Consider the following 18,453-nt stretch of genomic DNA (forward strand, 5'->3'; position numbering starts at 1 on the left):
CCGAGGTCGGAGCACTAGTTTGCTAGGCGAGGTGCCAGGTGGCCGAGGAGGTGGAGCCATGGAAGAGGGAGATGTAGCAAGAGGAGGCCGAGTAGCACCCATTTTTCGTCCAGCGCCAGCGAATCGAGTTCGGGCGAGGGAGCAGCTCGACATGCTGGAGACGGATCCATAGGCTTACGTATTCCACGGTGGCCGCAAGACCCAGAGCTCCCCGGATGTCGTCAATCCAGCGGCGATCAGCAAGCGCATCCGCCACCATGCGGGAATTGCGAGCTCGGCGGGGTACGAGGGTCGTGACATGAGGGGCAACATCTAGGATAGATTTGCCATCCAGCCATGGGTTGATCCAAAAGCGACGGGAAGTGTCGTCTCCAATGGTCCAGATCATGGAAGCTCGAAAGAGCTGGAGCACCTCGGGGTCATGAGGTAGCTTGAGGTGAGCCCAGGGCCGAGAGGGGTCTGTAGCTTGCAGCCAGAGCCAGCGGGCGCGGAGCGAGATTCCAGTGCGACGAAATTCACTGATACCTAAGCCACCCAAGTCCAGGGGCGGCAAACCCACGCCCAGCTGACCAAGCATGATCCAGCGCGCGCATCGGTGCGTCCATGCCACAGGAAATCATGAAGGATGCAATTCGCCTTCTTGAGGATGGGAGGGGAGATTGCCACGGCCAGGAGCAGGTGGACCGGCATGGCACTCAGGACCTAGCGGACCAGGGCGAGGCACTCGCCGCGGTTGAGAAGAGCGGCCTTCCAGATGGCCAGTTTGCGCATAAGCTTCTCAATGATCGGCATGAGCTGGGATGTGTCTGACAATGTTGATGTAGTTTTGACTCCGCAAGAAGGAAGATCGGTTCGGTAGCTGGTGTCTTTTTTTATGATTGCTTTTATATGACTCGGGATTTTAATCATGTTAGTTTCGCTCACTATAATAAGGGATAGCAATCAGGTTGCTCATGATCTAGCTAAGTTAGTTAGATTTTCATGTGTCTCGATGAGTAAATGACTCACTTCATTTCATAATATAGTGCATATAAATTTTTGTGAAAGTCGGACTTTGCCAACTTTGATCAAGTGTATAGAGAAAATTGTCTACACCTACAATACCAAACATGTGCATTCTGAAAATATAACTCACGATATATTCAATGATGTGCATTTGGTATTCTAGATGTACCTATTTTTTTTATAAATATGATCAAAGTTTATAATGTTTGATTTTTATAAAAATCTATAGACACTATATTATGAAAGGAGGAAGTAATATGTCTCTCACTGATGAATAAAGGAGGATGCTCGGATAGGACGCAACTATAGCTGGCCAAACAGGCTGTGCTAACTGGGTCGGCCCAGTAGCACGCGGGAACGTCATGGCCCAAGCACGGCACGGCCTGAGCTAAACAGGCTAGGCCCAACACGCGGCACGCCATGGGCCATGCCTGGACCTGGAGGCTGGGCACACGGGCCAGCACGGCACGGCTCGTTTAATTTTTTTTCAGAATTTTTTTATATATATGACCTAAATTACAGTCCAATAGGCCTAAAATACAGCCCAACAGTTTAAAAATCGGATGAGCTAGCATGCTAAACATACCACGGACCGGTCCGTTTAATAATCAGGTTATGCCTGGGCCAGAGAGCCACGTCCGTGGACCGGCATGATACGGCCCGACTATTAAACGTGCCACGGCGGGACCGTGCCTATTAAACGTGCCACGGCGAGCCGGGCCGTGCCGGGCCGGACCGTTTGGCCAGGTCTGGACGCAAGGGCTCCGGAAGATCCATCCACCTGCTACGTGTCGTAGCAAGAACCACGTGTTTGCAAGGGTCGGAGCTTTCAGGCCGTGCCAATGCCGACGCCACCCATGGACTCAAACATGGAGGAAAGGGCAAGCGGCGGTCTTCTCCTGCTACTCCTCATCGCCGGTGCTGTCGCCGTCTTTGTTCGGCTGAGGCGACGGTGGGGGCATGGGAGGAGCAGAGCGCCGAGCCCTCCGTCTCTCCCGCTGCTCGGCCACCTCCACCTGCTCAAAAAGCCGCTGCACCGCTGCCTGGCCGCGCTCGCCGGCTCGGCGCCGCTCCTGTCGCTCCGGCTGGGCGCGCGCCGGGCGCTGGTCGTGTCAACACACGCCGCGGCCGAGGAGTGCTTTACGGCGCACGACGCCGCGCTGGCAGGGAGGCCGCAGTTGCTCGTCGCGGAGCACCTTGGATACGGCCGCACCACCATCTCGTGGGCCTCCGACGGTGCCCACTGGCGCGGCCTGCGCCGGTTCCTCGCCGTCGAGCTCTTCTCGACCTCCCGCCTCGCCGCGCTTGCCGCCGACCGCCGCGCCGAGGTCGCGTCCCTCGTCCAGAACCTGCTCCACGACACCAGCGCAAGCGCCAGTGGTGGGCCTATTACCCTCCGGAACAGGCTGTTCGAGCTGGTGCTCAACGTGATGCTGCACGCGCTCACCACGCGCCGGCACGCCGGCGACTTGCGCAGATTCCAGGAGATTGTGGAGGAGACATTCGTGGTGAGCGGCACGCCGAGCATCGGGGACTTCTTCCCGGCGCTGCGGTGGGTCGACCGTCTCCGCGGCGTCGAGGCGGCGCTTGCAAGCCTGCAGACAAGGCGGGACGCGTTCGTTGCTGGCCTCGTCAATGACCGCCGGGAAATGCGTAACGCCGGTGGCGGAGACGTGGCGAAGAAGGGCGTAATCGACGTGCTCTTGGAGCATCAAGAAGCCGATCCTGGGTATTACACTGACACTGTCGTCAAAGGCATCATCTTGGTGAGTAGCATATTTTGCAAATTGCTTCCGTGCCACCACCACCATGTGTGCCATTTTGGTGATCTGTGATAAGATGGTTGCCATGTCCATGCTGACATTCAGGTAATGCTCACCGCCGGCACCGACACATCGGCGCTGACCACCGAGTGGGCAATGGCGCTGCTGCTGAAGCACCCAAAGGAGATGCGGAAGACGAGGGCCGAGATAGATGCCAACGTCGGCATGAGCCGACTGGTTGAGGAGTCGGACATCACCAACCTACCCTACCTGCAATGCGTTGTCAAGGAGACACTTCGACTCTGCCCTGTCGGCCCGGTCATCCCAGCACATGAGGCCATGGAGGACTGCACCGTGGGTGGCTTCCATGTGCAGCGTGGCACGATGATCCTCGTGAACGCATGGACGGTCCACCGGGACGCCAATGTCTGGGATGCACCAGAGGTGTTCAGGCCAGAGAGGTTCTTGGGCAGAGACGCGGTCACCATGCCCATGCTGCCGTTCGGGCTTGGCAGGAGGCGATGCCCCGGTGAGGGGCTGGCCATGCGCGTTGTAAGCTTGACACTCGCAGCACTCCTGCAGTGCTTTGAGTGGGATGTTGGTGAAGGCGATACCATCGACATGGCTGAAGGTGGTGGACTGACAATGCCAATGGCGACGCCATTGGCGGCTGTCTGCCGGCCTCGGGAGTTTGTCAAGAGTATGCTCTCTGCTTCCATTTGATGGACTTGAAGACAGGTTTCTGGAGAAATAGAAGAAACTGGATTAAACTTGTTTAGCAACGGTGCCAACTTCCAATGAATCTTGAGAAGAATACTTGCAGCAAGATTTCATTCGATGATGCTGAACATCAGCGGCGAAGCTTGATGAAGATTGTTAAGGGAGCTAATCTGAGTTTAGGGGGCTAAAAAGATAAGTTATGCATGAAATTTAAGAAAATTTTATATTCAAGCCTAATAATTAGAGGTGCACTTAAAAGTTTTGCTAGAGGGGGGCGGGGGGATATGGCCCCCATGAAGCTCCGCCGCTGCTGAACATTACAATATCAGACGAGTGTAAAACAAATTTCAGTGAATGGGTGTTGGGCAATAAGCCAAAGACTGTTTAATAGAACAGCAATAATTTTGTTGTTGGATATACCAGTCTATACTCTGCATTTCTCTGTGCATTGAAGGCTAGAAACCAATCAAAGATTTCCCAGGCAATTATGCAGGGCAGCAACTACGCAGTGTCTATAATGAAAGGCCAGCAGAATCAACAACAAAATTTTCCAACAATGGTAATCTCACTATAACATCATGCAAAATGAGAAATGCTTGATTGGACAGTGAGACGTCCGGGACTAACAGCAGAAAAATCTTCTGGTTCAGAGATTAAGAAATCCTTCTTGGTGGTTCATTTTCTGACTCAGATATTAATCTATCTGTTTAAGATATTAATCTGGCAGTGCTGGTTAACATTAGCTTTCTAGTTATGAGAATGCTGCGATGGCTAACACTGCCCTTCGGTATCAGCAGGTCTTTCTGATTAGTATCATTCTTCCGGGGTTTCCTTGATTCTTCCATTGCTATACTTGTTAAATCATATTGAAGATCAAAGAAGAAAGAAAGTACCGATGATACTCCTCTCATGCATCAATTTTAGGTCGTCTTTTCTCATTACTAACAGCTTCTTGATGACCTCCCCCCTTGTGCAACTTCACTCCACCGGTGTTCTTCTGAAGTTCAGTGAGCATCAAGTTATCATCAAATTACCTTGTCAACAGCTGCTCTTGAAAAGACCAACAAATGACTAGTAGTCATAAAACTAATTCAACACGCATAATGGGAAGTGCATCAATGAACCCACTTTGAAAAACACATTTCTAAATGCTAAAAAAAACTGAAAAAGGTTGCACGGTTACGTCTTCATGTTTTATGTGCATGCATAAAGTTTCACGGAAAAAAACTTTTTTGTGGCCTATGAAAAAAGACAAAAAATTTGTGTCATAAAATGCTTTTTAGAAGCACTGAAATTTGTCTTTTTTAAGGAGACAAAACGAAAAGACATTTTTTCACAAAACTTTGTGCCGCGCACACACATTTGCGAACATGTATGCGTGAAATTTTCTTTTGAATTTTTTGACATTTTAAAAACATGTTTAAAATGCATTTTTCAAAAAGTGGGTGCACATGCCTATGGATTCAGGGCGTGCCGACATGCGGTATGTTCATGCATGTTCATAGTATGTAGTCATAAAACATTTTCTCTTGAAGTTATGCAGCCCAATACGAAACGAATGCTACTTTTAGAACCTTCTGAGATAGTGATAGGTGTTGGTTAACATTGGCTTTCTGATTATGAGTGTTTGGTTTAAGAGATAAATCTGGCAGTGCTGGTTAACATTAACTTTCTGGTTATAAGAATGTTCTGATGACTAACACTACCCTTGCGTATCAGCAGGTCTTTCTGATTAGTATCATTCTTCCGGGTACTTCCTTGATTCTTCCATTGCTATACTTGTTAAAGCACATTGAAGATCGAAGAAGAAAGAAAGTACCGATGATACTCCTCTTATCTCATGCATCAATTTTATGTCGTCTTTTTTCATCACTAACAGCTTCTTGATGATCTCCTCCCTTCCGCAACTTCACTCCCTCCACCGGTGTTCTTCTGAAGTTCAGTGAGCATCAAGTTAATCACCAAATTACCTTGTCAACAGTTAGTACTTTCTAAAACAACACATAACTACTAGTCAGAAAACTACTTCAACACGCATGATGCAGTATGCATTTTCTCTGAAGTTATGCAACCCAATACGAAACGAATGCTACTACTTTTAGAACCTTTTTTCTTTGACGTCTGAAGTATCCTCTACCGGTCCCCGTCCTTGCGATTAGTTGCCCAATCAATCCACCAGCTTATCCCCATCAGAAACTCCAGAGTCCTCAGAGATCTGCATGTGCAAAGCATCATCATTCCACCTCGCGACACCAGACCGGACAACAAGACTTCTCGGTTGCCTTTAACAAATACAGCTAACTGCTGAAAGTTACTGTCCAACGTTTTTATATGGCTCCTCGACAGAAAGACTTCTCGGTTGCCTTTATCAAATGTAACAACTGGTACAGAAAAAAATTACTGACCAACCTTGCGATTGCGAGGGACGTTGTCAGTGTCATGCCATAAAGATACGGGCCATGCCGGAGAGATACCGGCTAATGTGGACGCGGGATCGAGTTAGCATCAACGTAGCATTGTCGTGGAGGCAGGCCTGATAAATTCCATTTTGTTTCTGGCACTCATGCCAACCACTCTGTACTTTGGGTATTTGGCAGCGCCAGACTTGCACGTCGCCACCTGATCCTGATGTTGCCCTTTTCTCGCCTTCTTTCTTTCTTTCCCCTGCCTTCTAGACCTGTATGAGGTATCATTCAGGATGCCCTAGCCCCTAGGTGCCTGTTGCGGCCAAAAATGATCAAAAGTAGGAACCCTTTTTTCCATGGCTGCATGCATCTCTACTATCATCATCAACATCAGTGCGATGTATGATGGGTCATCAATCCAGTAGATGAAATGGCAGACCACAGTGATCAACCATCCCAGGGAAGTGCAAGAAAAAGTGATTTATTTGTCTCTTACCGCTACGAGATACGAGTGGACGGCTCCGGCTTATCTTGAAGGCGTTGATGTGGAAGAAGATTGACTCAGTCGTAGGTGTTAAATTTACATCTTGATGTTTTTGGCCTCGTTGCCTTGCATCTCAACTGTAAAAGAGATGGTCGTGTGCATCACAATGATGCAGCAGCCGAGGATCTTAACCTCCTTTTCAAAAGAAAGAAAAAAGATGCATGTGGGAAAAGCTTATGCTAATTTACCACATGTGCGTGTGCATGGGCTGGTTTCCAATATCTATGTCTAATCAGTTTGGGGTGCTTGGGCAGCCTTCCCTGTGAAGAAAGGAATATGTGAATAAATAGGATTTCTCACCATCACATTCAGATTGTGTACTATTGGATACCTGGAATGAGATCAGCAGAGCACTTGCAACAGCTGCGAACAAGCGATGTGTTCCCTGTTGAGGCCAGAGAAAAAGCAGTGATCAGGAACCACCCCTGGTAGTGATGACCAAATAGAACACAGGAGAAGAGTGGACAAACAACAAAGGAACAAGATACCAAACGGGTCCCTGATAAATTGCGCTTTGAAAATGCACATAGATCTGCATATCTGGGCGAGGGCGACGCATGTTGGTACTGCCCCCTGCAGATATGGTTAACTATGTGGAAGGGAGCCTAGGTGCCTCTCCTTTTCTATCCTCATCAAGTTGACCCAGTATCAAATGTAAGCTCTATCCATTCCATCCCAATGAAAAGCATCCCAATGCTAACATCATCACCACCACAACCACACTTGCGCAAACACAGGGAAAGCAGCAAGATGGCAAGAACTCAGCTTCCATCCCCACACAAAAGACTACCTAAAAAGTACAGGCGGACCTCTTCCGGTGCACTTGTGACAGCAACAGTCTCCCACTAAAGCAAACAAATGTGATGATGCCCAACAAGTTAACAGCATATGGCCACAACTATTTCCACAGCATATATACAAGTCAATTATTGGCTCTGGAGGGGATGACACGATGCATAAAACAATACTATTGGCCTCACCGTTCTGACTCAAAGTTGTTGCGTTACTTCTCGCTTTTCAGATCAGATTGTTATAATATTGTTGACAGAGATGCAAAAAGGATGTACTCCCTCCGTTCCTAAATATAAGTCTTTGTAGAGATTTCACTATGAACCACATACAGATGTATATAGATGCATTTCAAGTTTAGATTCATTCATTTTGCTCCGTATGTAGTCCATCTAGTGGAATCTCTACAAAGACTTATATTTAGGAACGGAGGGAGTATGTTTTTACCAGCACCATCTTTGAGTGATAGATAGTCTTCAGAATAGTGATGAAATCAGCTGTTGGCGTCTATTGATATTGCTTGTTGTGAGTTCTGACCTAACCATCATGCTTTCAGTGCAAGCAGTTAGTTTGCCAAAAAAAAGTAGCTGTAGTACAGATAGGGGGTGAATGAAAAGATTGTACACAACTATTGCAACAGTATCTGTCAAACAGTGTTCAGGAGCCAATAATATAGGATTGCTTCTTGTGGCCTAACCTAAATACCTAACCACCGTTCTAGAGCCCCAAACTGTGGGCTTTCCTGATTCGACTCAACCACAATCCTAACAAGATTCATGACTTTGTTATTAATGTGAGATCGCTTTCAACACCCCACCTGCCAAATAGTCAAATGGGCACCTGTGCTGTGCCAGGCATGCTTGCAAATGGAGGAAAGCTTGTCATGGAAACCTCATGCCCTGTACTGTGATTCTTGTTGTCTCTTTTGGAAAAAGAGTAAGAGTACACACAGCAGCAGGCATATATGGTGTGAAACTAGATATCAAGTCACCAAGGCAAGTGCAGGAAAAGATGACGGAAGCATGCATTCCCTTGCCTTGCCTTGCCTTGGGATATGTAGCACCACTATGATATATGAATGGGCCAGCCAGGTAGGAAAGAAAGAAAGAAGAGATAACCAAATAAAGATAGAGATCCACTAACTCCAGACGAAGTTCTCTTTACCTCCTGATTCCTCAATTATTAGCCAGAAAAAAATACCATGCACCTCCCAACCTCGTCCCCCTTTATAAGGCAAACTGCAAACTGGAAGAGATGCACCACCCACCCATGAGCCGCAAGCAGGCCTGGAGGGAGAAGCAGGAGACAGTTTCATGATAGGATATGGAGCAAGCAGACGAAGCATCGTCGGTGAACAAGGGGAGCCCAGAGCGGCTTACCATCGACCAGGACGACGGCGCGTCGTGGCTGAGCCTCACGGTCGGCGCAAACGAGTCGCTGGAGACGGTGGCAAACTGCTCCGAGCCTGAGCCTGATCCTGAGCCCAAGCCTTCTGCTACCCCACACAAGGTTTTCTCATGCAACTTCTGCATGAGGAAATTCTTCAGCTCACAGGCGCTGGGCGGCCACCAGAACGCCCACAAGAGGGAGCGCAGCGCCGCCAAGCGCTCCTACCATGCACAGAGGATGGTGATGGGGCTGCCTCTCGAGGCGCACGCCGCCTTTGTGCAGTCCCTGAGAGTTAGCCAGAGCTCGGTGATTCAGAAGTCGAGCCAGCCAACACAAATCAGGACAGCACCAAGGTTTCATGAAGATGGGATGACCTGGGCAACAATTCCCTGCGAGGAGGTGCTCAACTCAACATGGCCAGGAAGCTTCAGAGCGAGGACCCAACCTTCAGAGCAACAACCATCAGAACAAAGTAAGATAGACTTGAATCTCAGGCTTTGATAGGTTGATGTATCAACTTTGAACAGTACAAAAGTCCTCATCAAGTTTGTCCTTCTGAATAAATTGGCATGAAGTGATCAGTTAAGCTCAGCTCACCATCAGAATCAAAGATGGTACTGAACTATGAAGATGATGTTGTTCCTTTTGAATTCGTGGCGACGCTGCTGCAATATTTATGTAGCCAGATAGTTATTAATATGATCATATGTAGTCTAGTTGACATCGGTGTGAAGGAACCCAGGGATTTTTTGTACTTACTAGAAGCAGCATATATAATGTCTCTGTCAGTCATCCTCATATTAAAAGTTCTGCAAGTTCTTGTTTTCATTAACCTAGCATACCGTGGAGTATAATAGTTGGACAGAGATAATATCAACTCTCATGCAGATCAAAATAAATACCTTAAAAAATCACAGGAAAATGAGCAGATTAACACATAGCTATGTGAAACTCTGATTTTTTTTTAAATGCAAATTAAGCAGAGATACCTGAAGCCGCAGAGTCTGGTACAGAACAGTAAGATCATCTAACTTCAGCTATATTTTATACAAATAAATCAATCAGATATGGCATCTAAATTACTCCTTCCATGAAAATACAGAGCATATTTTGCCTTGCACATAGACCAAGGAAACATTGAAAAGGACTAAGCTGCCCCTAATTATCCCTGAAGTATTGTTCAGTGTATGCATGTAGGGAACACCAAGTAAAGCTAGCATATTCTTTAGGGAAAGAGATGGATAATCACACTTTCTTTTGCACCAGAATTTGAAATGCACCTTGTATTTCCAAACAGAAGTAGTCTGGAGTACAGTATTGCATACAAATTATTATTGTTTTGAGGAAAGTGTTGCACACATTATTGGTAGTCACTGTTCATAAGAATGGTATTAGCAAGAATAGACATGTGACCATTTATAACAAGGAAAAGAGGCAATAGCAGTGGAGATACAACAATTTGACACACCAATTCATTATAGTCCATCAAGTTGAAAAATGCAATGGACTAGTGCGCAAACTTTGCTTGCACATTCATTAGTAAGAATACACATGTAATCATTTAGGAAGTTTCGTCTGCATCAGTTGCCATCAGAAAAGAATTAAGGTCCCCCCCCCCACCCACCCACCACCACCACACACAGAGACAAAAAGAATTAAGGTGGCTCACAAGAACTCCACTGGGGATATTGGTAGTCCAGAACTCCAGATCCAGATGCATATGGTAAATGGAAAGCATGTTCAGCGTGACGGTGTCTTATACAGCACTACTTCAGTAGTCAACTGAAAATTACAATAGGCATATAACTTTGCACTGCAGAGTAAAGAAAACCAAGAAACATACATCTGCGATCATCTGGTCTGCATATTGCTCAGTAAATGTGTTTTGAATCTCTAATTGCTGTTTAGTGTGCCATCAAATTTATAACGAGTCATTCAGAAGTGAACGCCTTATAGGCAGCAAATGGGTTGATCATTCATTGCAAATGACTCAGGCCTCTAGGATTTTGATTCAATAAAGAATGTTACACTAACAAGCTATCGAGGTGATAGTTAAATAGTGAAAAACAAGCATCATGCCAAGTATGATTATTCATGCAAGCTATGTTATTTAGGCCTATCTCTAATACAACCCCTAGGTAGAAAGGTAGGTCATACTCCCTCCGTTCCAAAATAGATGACTCAACTTTGTACTAACTTTAGTACAAAATTGAGTCATCTATTTTGGAACGGAGGGAGTAGGTACTGTAAGCACACTCACAGGTGACAGATCAAAAGAAAAAGAATCAGCAAAGGCAATGGATCAACATATATCAAACATTACCTGTGAGTTCCTGTTTTCGTTAACCTAGCATACCATGGAGTATAATAGTTGGACAGAGATAATATCAACTCTTATGCAGATCAAAATAAATACCTTAAAAAATCACACGAAAATGAGCAAATTAACACATAGCTATGTGAAGCTTTGATTAAAAAAATGCAAATTAAGCAGAGATACAGATACCTGAAGCCACGAAGTCCGGTACAAAACAGTAAGATCATCTAACTTGAGCTATATTTTATGCAAATCTATCAAGCAAATATGGCATCTAAATTACTCCTTCCGTGAAAATACAGAGCATATTTCACCTTGCACTTACACCAAGGAAACATTGAAAAGGACTAAGCTACCCTAATTATCCCTGAAGTATTGCTCATTGTATGCATGTAGGGAACACCAAGTAAAGCTACTCTTTAGCATATTCTTTAGGGAAAGAGATGGAACAGCACACCTTCTTTTGCATCAGAATTTGAAATACACCTTTCGTTTCCAAACATAAATAGTCTGGAATACAGTATTGCATACAAAATTATTATTATTATTTTGAGGAAAGTATTGCACACAATATTAGTAGTCACTGTTCATAAGAATGGCATTAGCAAGAATAGACACATGTAATCATTTATAACAAAGTGAAGAGGCAATTGCAGTGGAGATACAACAATTTGACACATCGATTCATTATAGCCCATCAAGTTGAAAAGTGCAATGGACTAGTGCACGAACTTTACTTGCACATTCATTACAACAACAACAACAACAACAACAACAAAGCCTTTAGTCCCAAGCAAGTTGGGGTAGGCTAGAGGTGAAACCCATAAGATCTCGCAACCAACTCATGGCTCTGGCACATGGATAGCAAGCTTCCATGCACCCCTGTCCATAGCTAGCTCTTTGGTGATACCCCAATCCTTCAGGTCTCTCTTAACTGACTCCTCCCATGTCAAATTCGGTCTACCCCGCCCTCTCTTGACATTCTCCGCACGCTTTAGCCATCCGCTATGCACTGGAGCTTCTGGAGGCCTGCGCTGGATATGCCCAAACCATCTCAGACGATGTTGGACAAGCTTCTCTTCAATTGGTGCTACCCCAACTCTATCTCGTATATCATCATTCCGGACTCGATCCTTCCTCGTGTGGCCACACATCCATCTCAACATACGCATCTCCGCCACACCTAACTGTTGAACATGTCGCCTTTTAGTCGGCCAACACTCAGCGCCATACAACATTGCGGGTCGAACCGCCGTCCTGTAGAACTTGCCTTTTAGCTTTTGTGGCACTCTCTTGTCACAGAGAATGCCAGAAGCTTGGCGCCACTTCATCCATCCAGCTTTGATCCGATGGTTCACATCTTCATCAATACCCCCATCCTCCTGCAGCATTGACCCCAAATACCGAAAGGTGTCCTTCCGAGGTACCACCTGACCATCAAGGCTAACCTCCTCCTCCTCACACCTAGTAGTACTAAAACCGCACATCATGTACTCGGTTTTAGTCCTACTAAGCCTAAACCCTTTCGATTCCAAGGTTTGTCTCCATAACTCTAACTTCCTATTTACCCCCGCCCGACTATCGTCAACTAGCACCACATCATCCGCAAAGAGCATACACCATGGGATATCTCCTTGTATATCCCTTGTGACCTCATCCATCACCAATGCAAAAAGATAAGGGCTCAAAGCTGACCCCTGATGCAGTCCTATCTTAATCGGGAAGTCATCAGTGTCGACATCACTTGTTCGAACACTTGTCACAACATTATCGTACATGTCCTTGATGAGGGTAATGTACTTTGCTGGGACTTTGTGTTCCTCCAAGGCCCACCACATGACATTCTGCGGTATCTTATCATAGGCCTTCTCCAAGTCAATGAACACCATATGCAAGTCCTTCTTTTGCTCCCTATATCTCTCCATAAGCTGTCGTACCAAGAAAATGGCTTCCATGGTCGACCTCCCAGGCATGAAACCAAACTGGTTTTTGGTCACGCTTGTCATTCTTCTTAAGCGGTGCTCAATGACTCTCTCCCATAGCTTCATTGTATGGCTCATCAGCTTAATTCCACGGTAATTAGTACAACTCTGAACATCCCCCTTGTTCTTGAAGATTGGTACTAATATACTCCGTCTCCATTCTTCTGGCATCTTGTTTGCCCGAAAAATGAGATTGAAAAGCCTGGTTAGCCATACTATCGCTATGTCCCCGAGACCTTTCCACACCTCAATGGGGATACAATCCGGGCCCATCGCCTTGCCTCCCTTCATCCTTTTTAAAGCCTCCTTGACCTCAGACTCCTGGATTCGACGCACAAAACGCATGCTGGTCTCATCAAAAGAGTCGTCCAGTTCAATGGTAGAGCTTTCATTCTCCCCATTGAACAGCTTGTCGAAGTACTCCCGCCATCTATGCTTAATCTCCTCGTCCTTCACCAAGAGTTGGCCTGCTCCGTCCTTGATGCATTTGACTTGGCCAATATCCCTCGTCTTCCTCTCTCGGATCTTGGCCATCTTATAGATGTCCCTTTCGCCTTCCTTTGTGCCTAACCGTTGGTAGAGGTCCTCATACGCCCGACCCCTTGCTTCACCAACAGCTCGCTTTGCGGCCTTCTTCGCCATCTTGTACTTCTCTATGTTGTGTGCACTCCTATCCAGGTATAGGCGTCTAAAGCAATCTTTCTTCTCTTTAATCGCCTTCTGGACATCATCATTCCACCACCAGGTATTCTTATCTTCGCTTCTCCTTCCCCTGGACACTCCAAACTCCTCTGAGGCCACCTTACGAATGCAAGTCGCCATCTTCATCCACACATTGTCCGCATCCCCTCCTTCCTCCCAAGGGCCCTCCTTAATGACCCTCTCCTTGAACGCCTGAGCTACCTCCCCCTTGAGCTTCCACCACTTCGTTCTAGCGACTTTAGCCCGCTTATCCCGCTGGACACGAATCCGAAAGCGGAAGTCAGCAACCACCAGCTTATGCTGGGGTACAACACTCTCTCCAGGTATCACCTTACAGTCTAGGCACGCACGCCTATGTTCCCTTCTCGAGAGGATGAAATCAATCTGGCTAGAGTGTTGGCCACTACTAAAAGTCACCAGATGTGATTCTCTCTTTCTAAAGAGGGTGTTGGCTACAATCATGTTGTAGGCTAGAGCAAAGCTTAAGACATCGTCTCCTTCTTGATTCCTGATGCCATAGCCAAAGCCCCCATGCGCCCCTTCAAAACCTGTGTTAGATGTACCCACGTGGCCATTGAGGTCTCCTCCTATGAAGAGCTTCTCACCAATCGGTACACTCCTAACCATGTCTTCCAGGCCTTCCCAGAACTCCCTCTTGGTGTTCTCATTGTGGCCTACTTGCGGGGCATACGCGCTGATAACATTGAGAACCAAGTCCTCAACTACCAGCTTGACCAGGATAATCCGATCCCCACGTCTCTTGACGTCTACCACTCCATACTTGAGGCTCTTGTTGATCAAGATGCCTACGCCATTTCTGTTTGCAGCCGTCCCCGTGTACCATAGCTTGAAGCCGGTATCCTCCACCTCCTTCGCCTTCTGTCCTCTCCATTTGGTTTCTTGGACGCAAAGGATATCAACACCTCTCCTCACCGCTGCATCAACTAGCTCCCGAAGCTTCCCTGTCAGAGACCCTACGTTCCAGCTACCTAAGCGAATCCTCCTAGGCTCGGCTAGCTTCCTTACCCTTCGCACTCGTCGAGTCAAATGCGAAGACCCTTGCTCATTTTCCACTACATCCGGGCGCCGATGTAGCGCGCCACTAAGGATGCGACGACCCGATCCTCGCTCACTTGCCACCGTATCCGGATCAAGATACGGCGCGCCACCTGGGGGGTGACGGCCTGGCCCTTGCCCATTTTCCACCACACCCGGGTTCCGATGTGGCGCGTCGCTGAGAGGGTTACGCCCCAACGAAAATCTTTTGGGTTTCATCTCCATAAGAGTGGCTGAGTTTTTACGTTGGCTCGCCAAGCCTATCACAACCCTCCTCCTTTACCCGGGCTTGGGACCGGCTATGTTGAGACAACATAGGCGGAGTTTACTTGCACATTCATTAGCAAGAATAAATATGTAACCATTTAGGAGGTTTCGGCTACATCAGTTGCCATCAGAAAAGAATTAAGCACCCCCCCCCCACACACACACACACACACAAAAGAATTAAGGTGCCTCACAAGTACTCCACTGGCTATTGGTAGTCCAAAACTCCAGATCCAGATGGTAAATGGAAAGCATGTTCAGCATGACAGTGTCTTATACAGCACTACTTCAGTAATCAATTGAAAACTACAATAAGCATAACTTTGCACAGTAGACTGAAGAAAACCAAGAACCATCCATCTGCCATCATCTGGTCTACATATCGCTCAGTAAATGTGTTTTGAACCTCAGTAAATGATGTTTAACGTGCCATCAAATTTATAACCAGTCATTCAGAAGTGAACACCTTATAGGCAGCAAATGGGTTGATCATTCATTGGAAATGACTGAGGCCTCTTGGATTTTGATTCAATAAAGAATGTTGCACTAACAAGCTATCAAGGTGATAGTTAGATAGTGAAAAATAAGCATCTTGTCAAGTATGATTATTCATGCAAGCTATGTTATTTAGGCCTATTTCTAATAAAACCCCTTGGTAGAAAGGTAGGTCATAGGTATTGCAAGCACACTCACAGGTAACAGATCAAAAGAAGAAGAAAAATCAGCAAAGACAATGGATGAACATATATCAAACATTACAGATATGTGGCCAAACAGACCAAGGCACATTGTTCTAACATATAATACAGAAGTACAATTCTACAAAAGAAGAGAATGCCTGGCCTCCTACTTGTGATAAACCTAGCTCCTAAATGAATTGAAAAGCTCCTGGTTAGGCTTTTAAACCTCAAGCATCTAAACAGCTTCCAGCATTCTAACTTGTCTAAGAACCTGCTCTGAAACTGTAATTCTCCCTTATCCCAAGGAGCTCAAGATGAGCTCGGAGTTATTAGCTTTACAGTGGAGCGGCCCAGGAACAGCTATTCTGTTAAGTCTTGGAAGTACGATGCAGGGATCTCGACAGGAGGAAGCAACATCGATACACATTTGAACTGTTCCAAATGATTAGAGAATTAGACCAAACAATACAAGCATAACAACGCCAAAGGAATATTAAATAACTGTTGGAGTTGAGCATACCCTGTGTTGCTTATACTTGTCTCGAATTGCTGGTAATGATGGACCCTTTCTATTGAGCTGCAAATCATGTATGGCTATAATGCAATCCTTCAGCTCTGATGCCTTGTAGCCTGTCAGTTTATGCATTTCCTTGCCCTGCAACAACATAATCACAGGACAGCTTTAGCTTTGAGAACTTCAAATATCAAAAGCAACATTTCAAGCTTTCACATTCTACTTCTCCACTCTTACCCAAGGATTAGTGTCTGGTCCAATGGTCAGACTAGCAAGAAAAAGTGATGAAGCAGCAACCACTGATGGCAAGAACCGGAGACAGCTGTAGTCCAGAAGACTCAGCTCAGCAAGATAGCTACCCATGAACTCCAGTAATAAGCTGGAGCGCTGTGACAAGCATGCAAGAATAACTTCAGGCACCGACACACATAAGCAGTTGAAGAAGAATTAAATCAAATGGATCCAATATGGAGAATTTAAAGGATTGGTAGTAGTCACCTTCTTGTCTTCTGGGCCAGATCTTGTGAACCGCCTGAAATTAGTGAGGGAAATGCACAAAGATTCAGTTAGACACGGAATCAAAATAGGCAGAGATTATCAAATATTGGGTCAGTGACAGTATGACACCTGAGGAAGGTCTTGATGGTCGGACTGCCTATCTCGAAGTTGAGGAGCTTGAGTATGTCGCTCTCCATGGTGAGAAGCTCCTGCCTGGTGTAGGTATTGTCCGTGATGTAGCAGAAGTCCTCCACATGCGGGGGACTGATCTCCTCGTACTTCCTGCGAGCACCCCAAAGCCAACCCAACTCAATCCTCAAAATCTTTTCGAAGCCTTCAAGGCATCGGAACGGGAGGTTGCGCTTACGAAGCAATGAGCATTGCGGCGACGCCAAGGAGCTGCAGCCTATTGCGCCCGAGCGGGTTGGCAGAGAGGAAGCGGTCGACATAGGAGACGGTGAGGTAAAGCGTGTCGGCAACGAGCTTGTACTCCTCGGCGACCTCGACGAGCCAGTCGATTAGGATAGCCCGCATGTTGGCCGTCACGTCCGTCTGGACCGCCTCGATGTAGTCTGCCGCCGGCCGGCGAGGCGCCTCCACCTGCACACCCCATTTGGACAAACCAATGATTAGACATCAGACCAGTCGATCCCACCCAACCCCAGCGCCAACGGATCGAGGCATCCGACGGCCAGAAATGGAGATCAGGAATCGGGGGCGCCGTACCTCCATAGTGCGGAGGTAGGTGTAGATGTCGGAGGCGTAGGACCCGCTGAGCTGGGTTATGCCGCCGCCGCCGCTGACCTCCTCCCCGACGGGGGTCGGCGAGGTGGACGCGCACCTGCTCAAGCCCCCGTGCTGCTCCTCCCCCTCGGCCGCAGCCGCGGGCTTGGCGGGCTTCGAGGGCTGGCGGAGGACGACCCCCGCGTTGGAGACGATGGGGAGCTCGCTGAGCGCCACCCGCTTCCGCTTGGCGCCGCCGGAGGGGCCCGCGGAGCAGGTGGCGGCGCGCTTGGCCGCGGCACGGGTGAGCCGGGGGCCCGCCGCCGCGGCGGGGGCCGCGTTCTCCTTGTCGGCCATGGTCGGCGGGCTCGTGCTCCCCGGGGCGGCAAGATAGGGTTTGAGATTCGGTGCGCGGCGAGGGAAGATGGGAGGCGGCGGCGGTTGCGTTATGTAGAGGGGATTGGAGGAATGGGAGGGAAGATGGCCGCCAAAACACGCGAATTCGAAGAGGAGGAGGGAGAAGAAGCCCGCGCTGCGCTGCGCTGGGTTTCGCTTGCTGAGCTCTATAGGATTTTCGCTTGCTATAGGATTGGGGAATTTTGGATGGAGTGGGGCGCACGTGCTGGCGAGAGAGGTGGGCGGTAAAAGTTTTAAAATAATACGGAAATCCCGCGGCGCCTGCCTGCCCGCCAGCCAGCCCCCCCTCCCAAATCGTACTGGGCCTCCCGCGTTCCAGCGCGAAACAGCACACTCCTCCAGGTCGGGTTTTCTTTCTTTTTTTCTTGGCCCAACATTTTTTGGCCACGAAATTGTATTTCGGTGTCATCGTTGTTAAAATAGTACTGTTCTTTTTCTTTTTGCGAGAGACCGTGAATTTTTTATTCTGCAAAATGACAGGGTTACATTATGCTAGCATTTTTTAGGGAACTACGGCGGGCAAAGCCAGCCTGAACTCATTTTATTAACTTTGGTTTAACAGAGAGTATTTACAAGAATGTCAGAGTGATAGAGGAAGAAGAAGAAAAAACTATGCTACATCTAGCCGGGACAGCATGATCCCCCGGTCAATCAGGATTTGTTTCTGGTCCTCGTTTACACA

The 18,453-nt window shown here is 47.4% G+C and overlaps 3 protein-coding genes and 1 long non-coding RNA gene across 5 annotated transcripts; 2 read left to right on the forward strand and 2 right to left on the reverse strand.

Moving 5' to 3' along the window:
* Positions 1–1,555: 1,555 nt before the first annotated feature.
* On the forward strand, positions 1,556–3,905 carry LOC123102417 (cytochrome P450 81Q32). Its single transcript, XM_044523765.1, has 2 exons — positions 1,556–2,771; positions 2,874–3,905. The coding sequence occupies exons 1-2, from the start codon at positions 1,848–1,850 to the stop codon at positions 3,489–3,491; spliced, it is 1,542 nt and encodes a 513-aa protein (XP_044379700.1). The 5' UTR covers positions 1,556–1,847; the 3' UTR covers positions 3,492–3,905.
* On the reverse strand, positions 3,314–7,510 carry LOC123102419 (uncharacterized). 2 transcript variants are annotated; one of them, XR_006448944.1, is made up of 9 exons: positions 6,926–7,510; positions 6,769–6,822; positions 6,626–6,697; positions 6,390–6,514; positions 5,898–6,206; positions 5,594–5,703; positions 5,308–5,420; positions 4,382–4,485; positions 3,314–3,510 (listed from the first exon to the last, which is right to left on the reverse strand). It is a non-coding gene; the product is annotated as an uncharacterized lncRNA (long non-coding RNA). The 2 variants fall into 2 exon arrangements; XR_006448943.1 differs by having other exon boundaries at positions 6,769–7,505.
* A 766-nt stretch (positions 7,511–8,276) lies between these two features.
* On the forward strand, positions 8,277–9,443 carry LOC123102418 (zinc finger protein 7). Its single transcript, XM_044523766.1, has one exon. It carries the CDS (start codon positions 8,550–8,552, stop codon positions 9,114–9,116), a length of 567 nt encoding a protein of 188 aa, XP_044379701.1. The 5' UTR covers positions 8,277–8,549; the 3' UTR covers positions 9,117–9,443.
* Positions 9,444–15,677: 6,234 nt separating this feature from the next.
* Positions 15,678–17,955, reverse strand: LOC123102420 (cyclin-A3-2). Its single transcript, XM_044523768.1, has 7 exons — positions 17,358–17,955; positions 16,999–17,231; positions 16,761–16,913; positions 16,632–16,665; positions 16,371–16,520; positions 16,140–16,274; positions 15,678–16,051 (listed from the first exon to the last, which is right to left on the reverse strand). Exons 1-7 carry the CDS (start codon positions 17,709–17,711, stop codon positions 15,980–15,982), a joined length of 1,131 nt encoding a protein of 376 aa, XP_044379703.1. The 5' UTR covers positions 17,712–17,955; the 3' UTR covers positions 15,678–15,979.
* Between the last annotated feature and the right edge of the window lie 498 nt (positions 17,956–18,453).

This window comes from Triticum aestivum, chromosome 5A (assembly GCF_018294505.1).
Source record: "Triticum aestivum cultivar Chinese Spring chromosome 5A, IWGSC CS RefSeq v2.1, whole genome shotgun sequence".
Classification (NCBI taxonomy): Eukaryota; Viridiplantae; Streptophyta; class Magnoliopsida; order Poales; family Poaceae; genus Triticum; species Triticum aestivum.

Coding starts and splice junctions, on each gene's coding strand:
- LOC123102417 (XM_044523765.1), top strand. CDS start 1,848: ATGCCGACGCCACCCATGGACTCAAACATGGAGGAAAGGGCAAGCGGC. Junction 2,772..2,873: donor TCGTCAAAGGCATCATCTTG/GTGAGTAGCATA, acceptor GCTGACATTCAG/GTAATGCTCACCGCCGGCAC.
- LOC123102420 (XM_044523768.1), bottom strand. CDS start 17,711: ATGGCCGACAAGGAGAACGCGGCCCCCGCCGCGGCGGCGGGCCCCCGG. Junction 17,232..17,357: donor CCTACCTCCGCACTATGGAG/GTACGGCGCCCC, acceptor TGGGGTGTGCAG/GTGGAGGCGCCTCGCCGGCC. Junction 16,275..16,370: donor GACCAGACACTAATCCTTGG/GTAAGAGTGGAG, acceptor ATGTTGTTGCAG/GGCAAGGAAATGCATAAACT.
- LOC123102418 (XM_044523766.1), top strand. CDS start 8,550: ATGGAGCAAGCAGACGAAGCATCGTCGGTGAACAAGGGGAGCCCAGAG.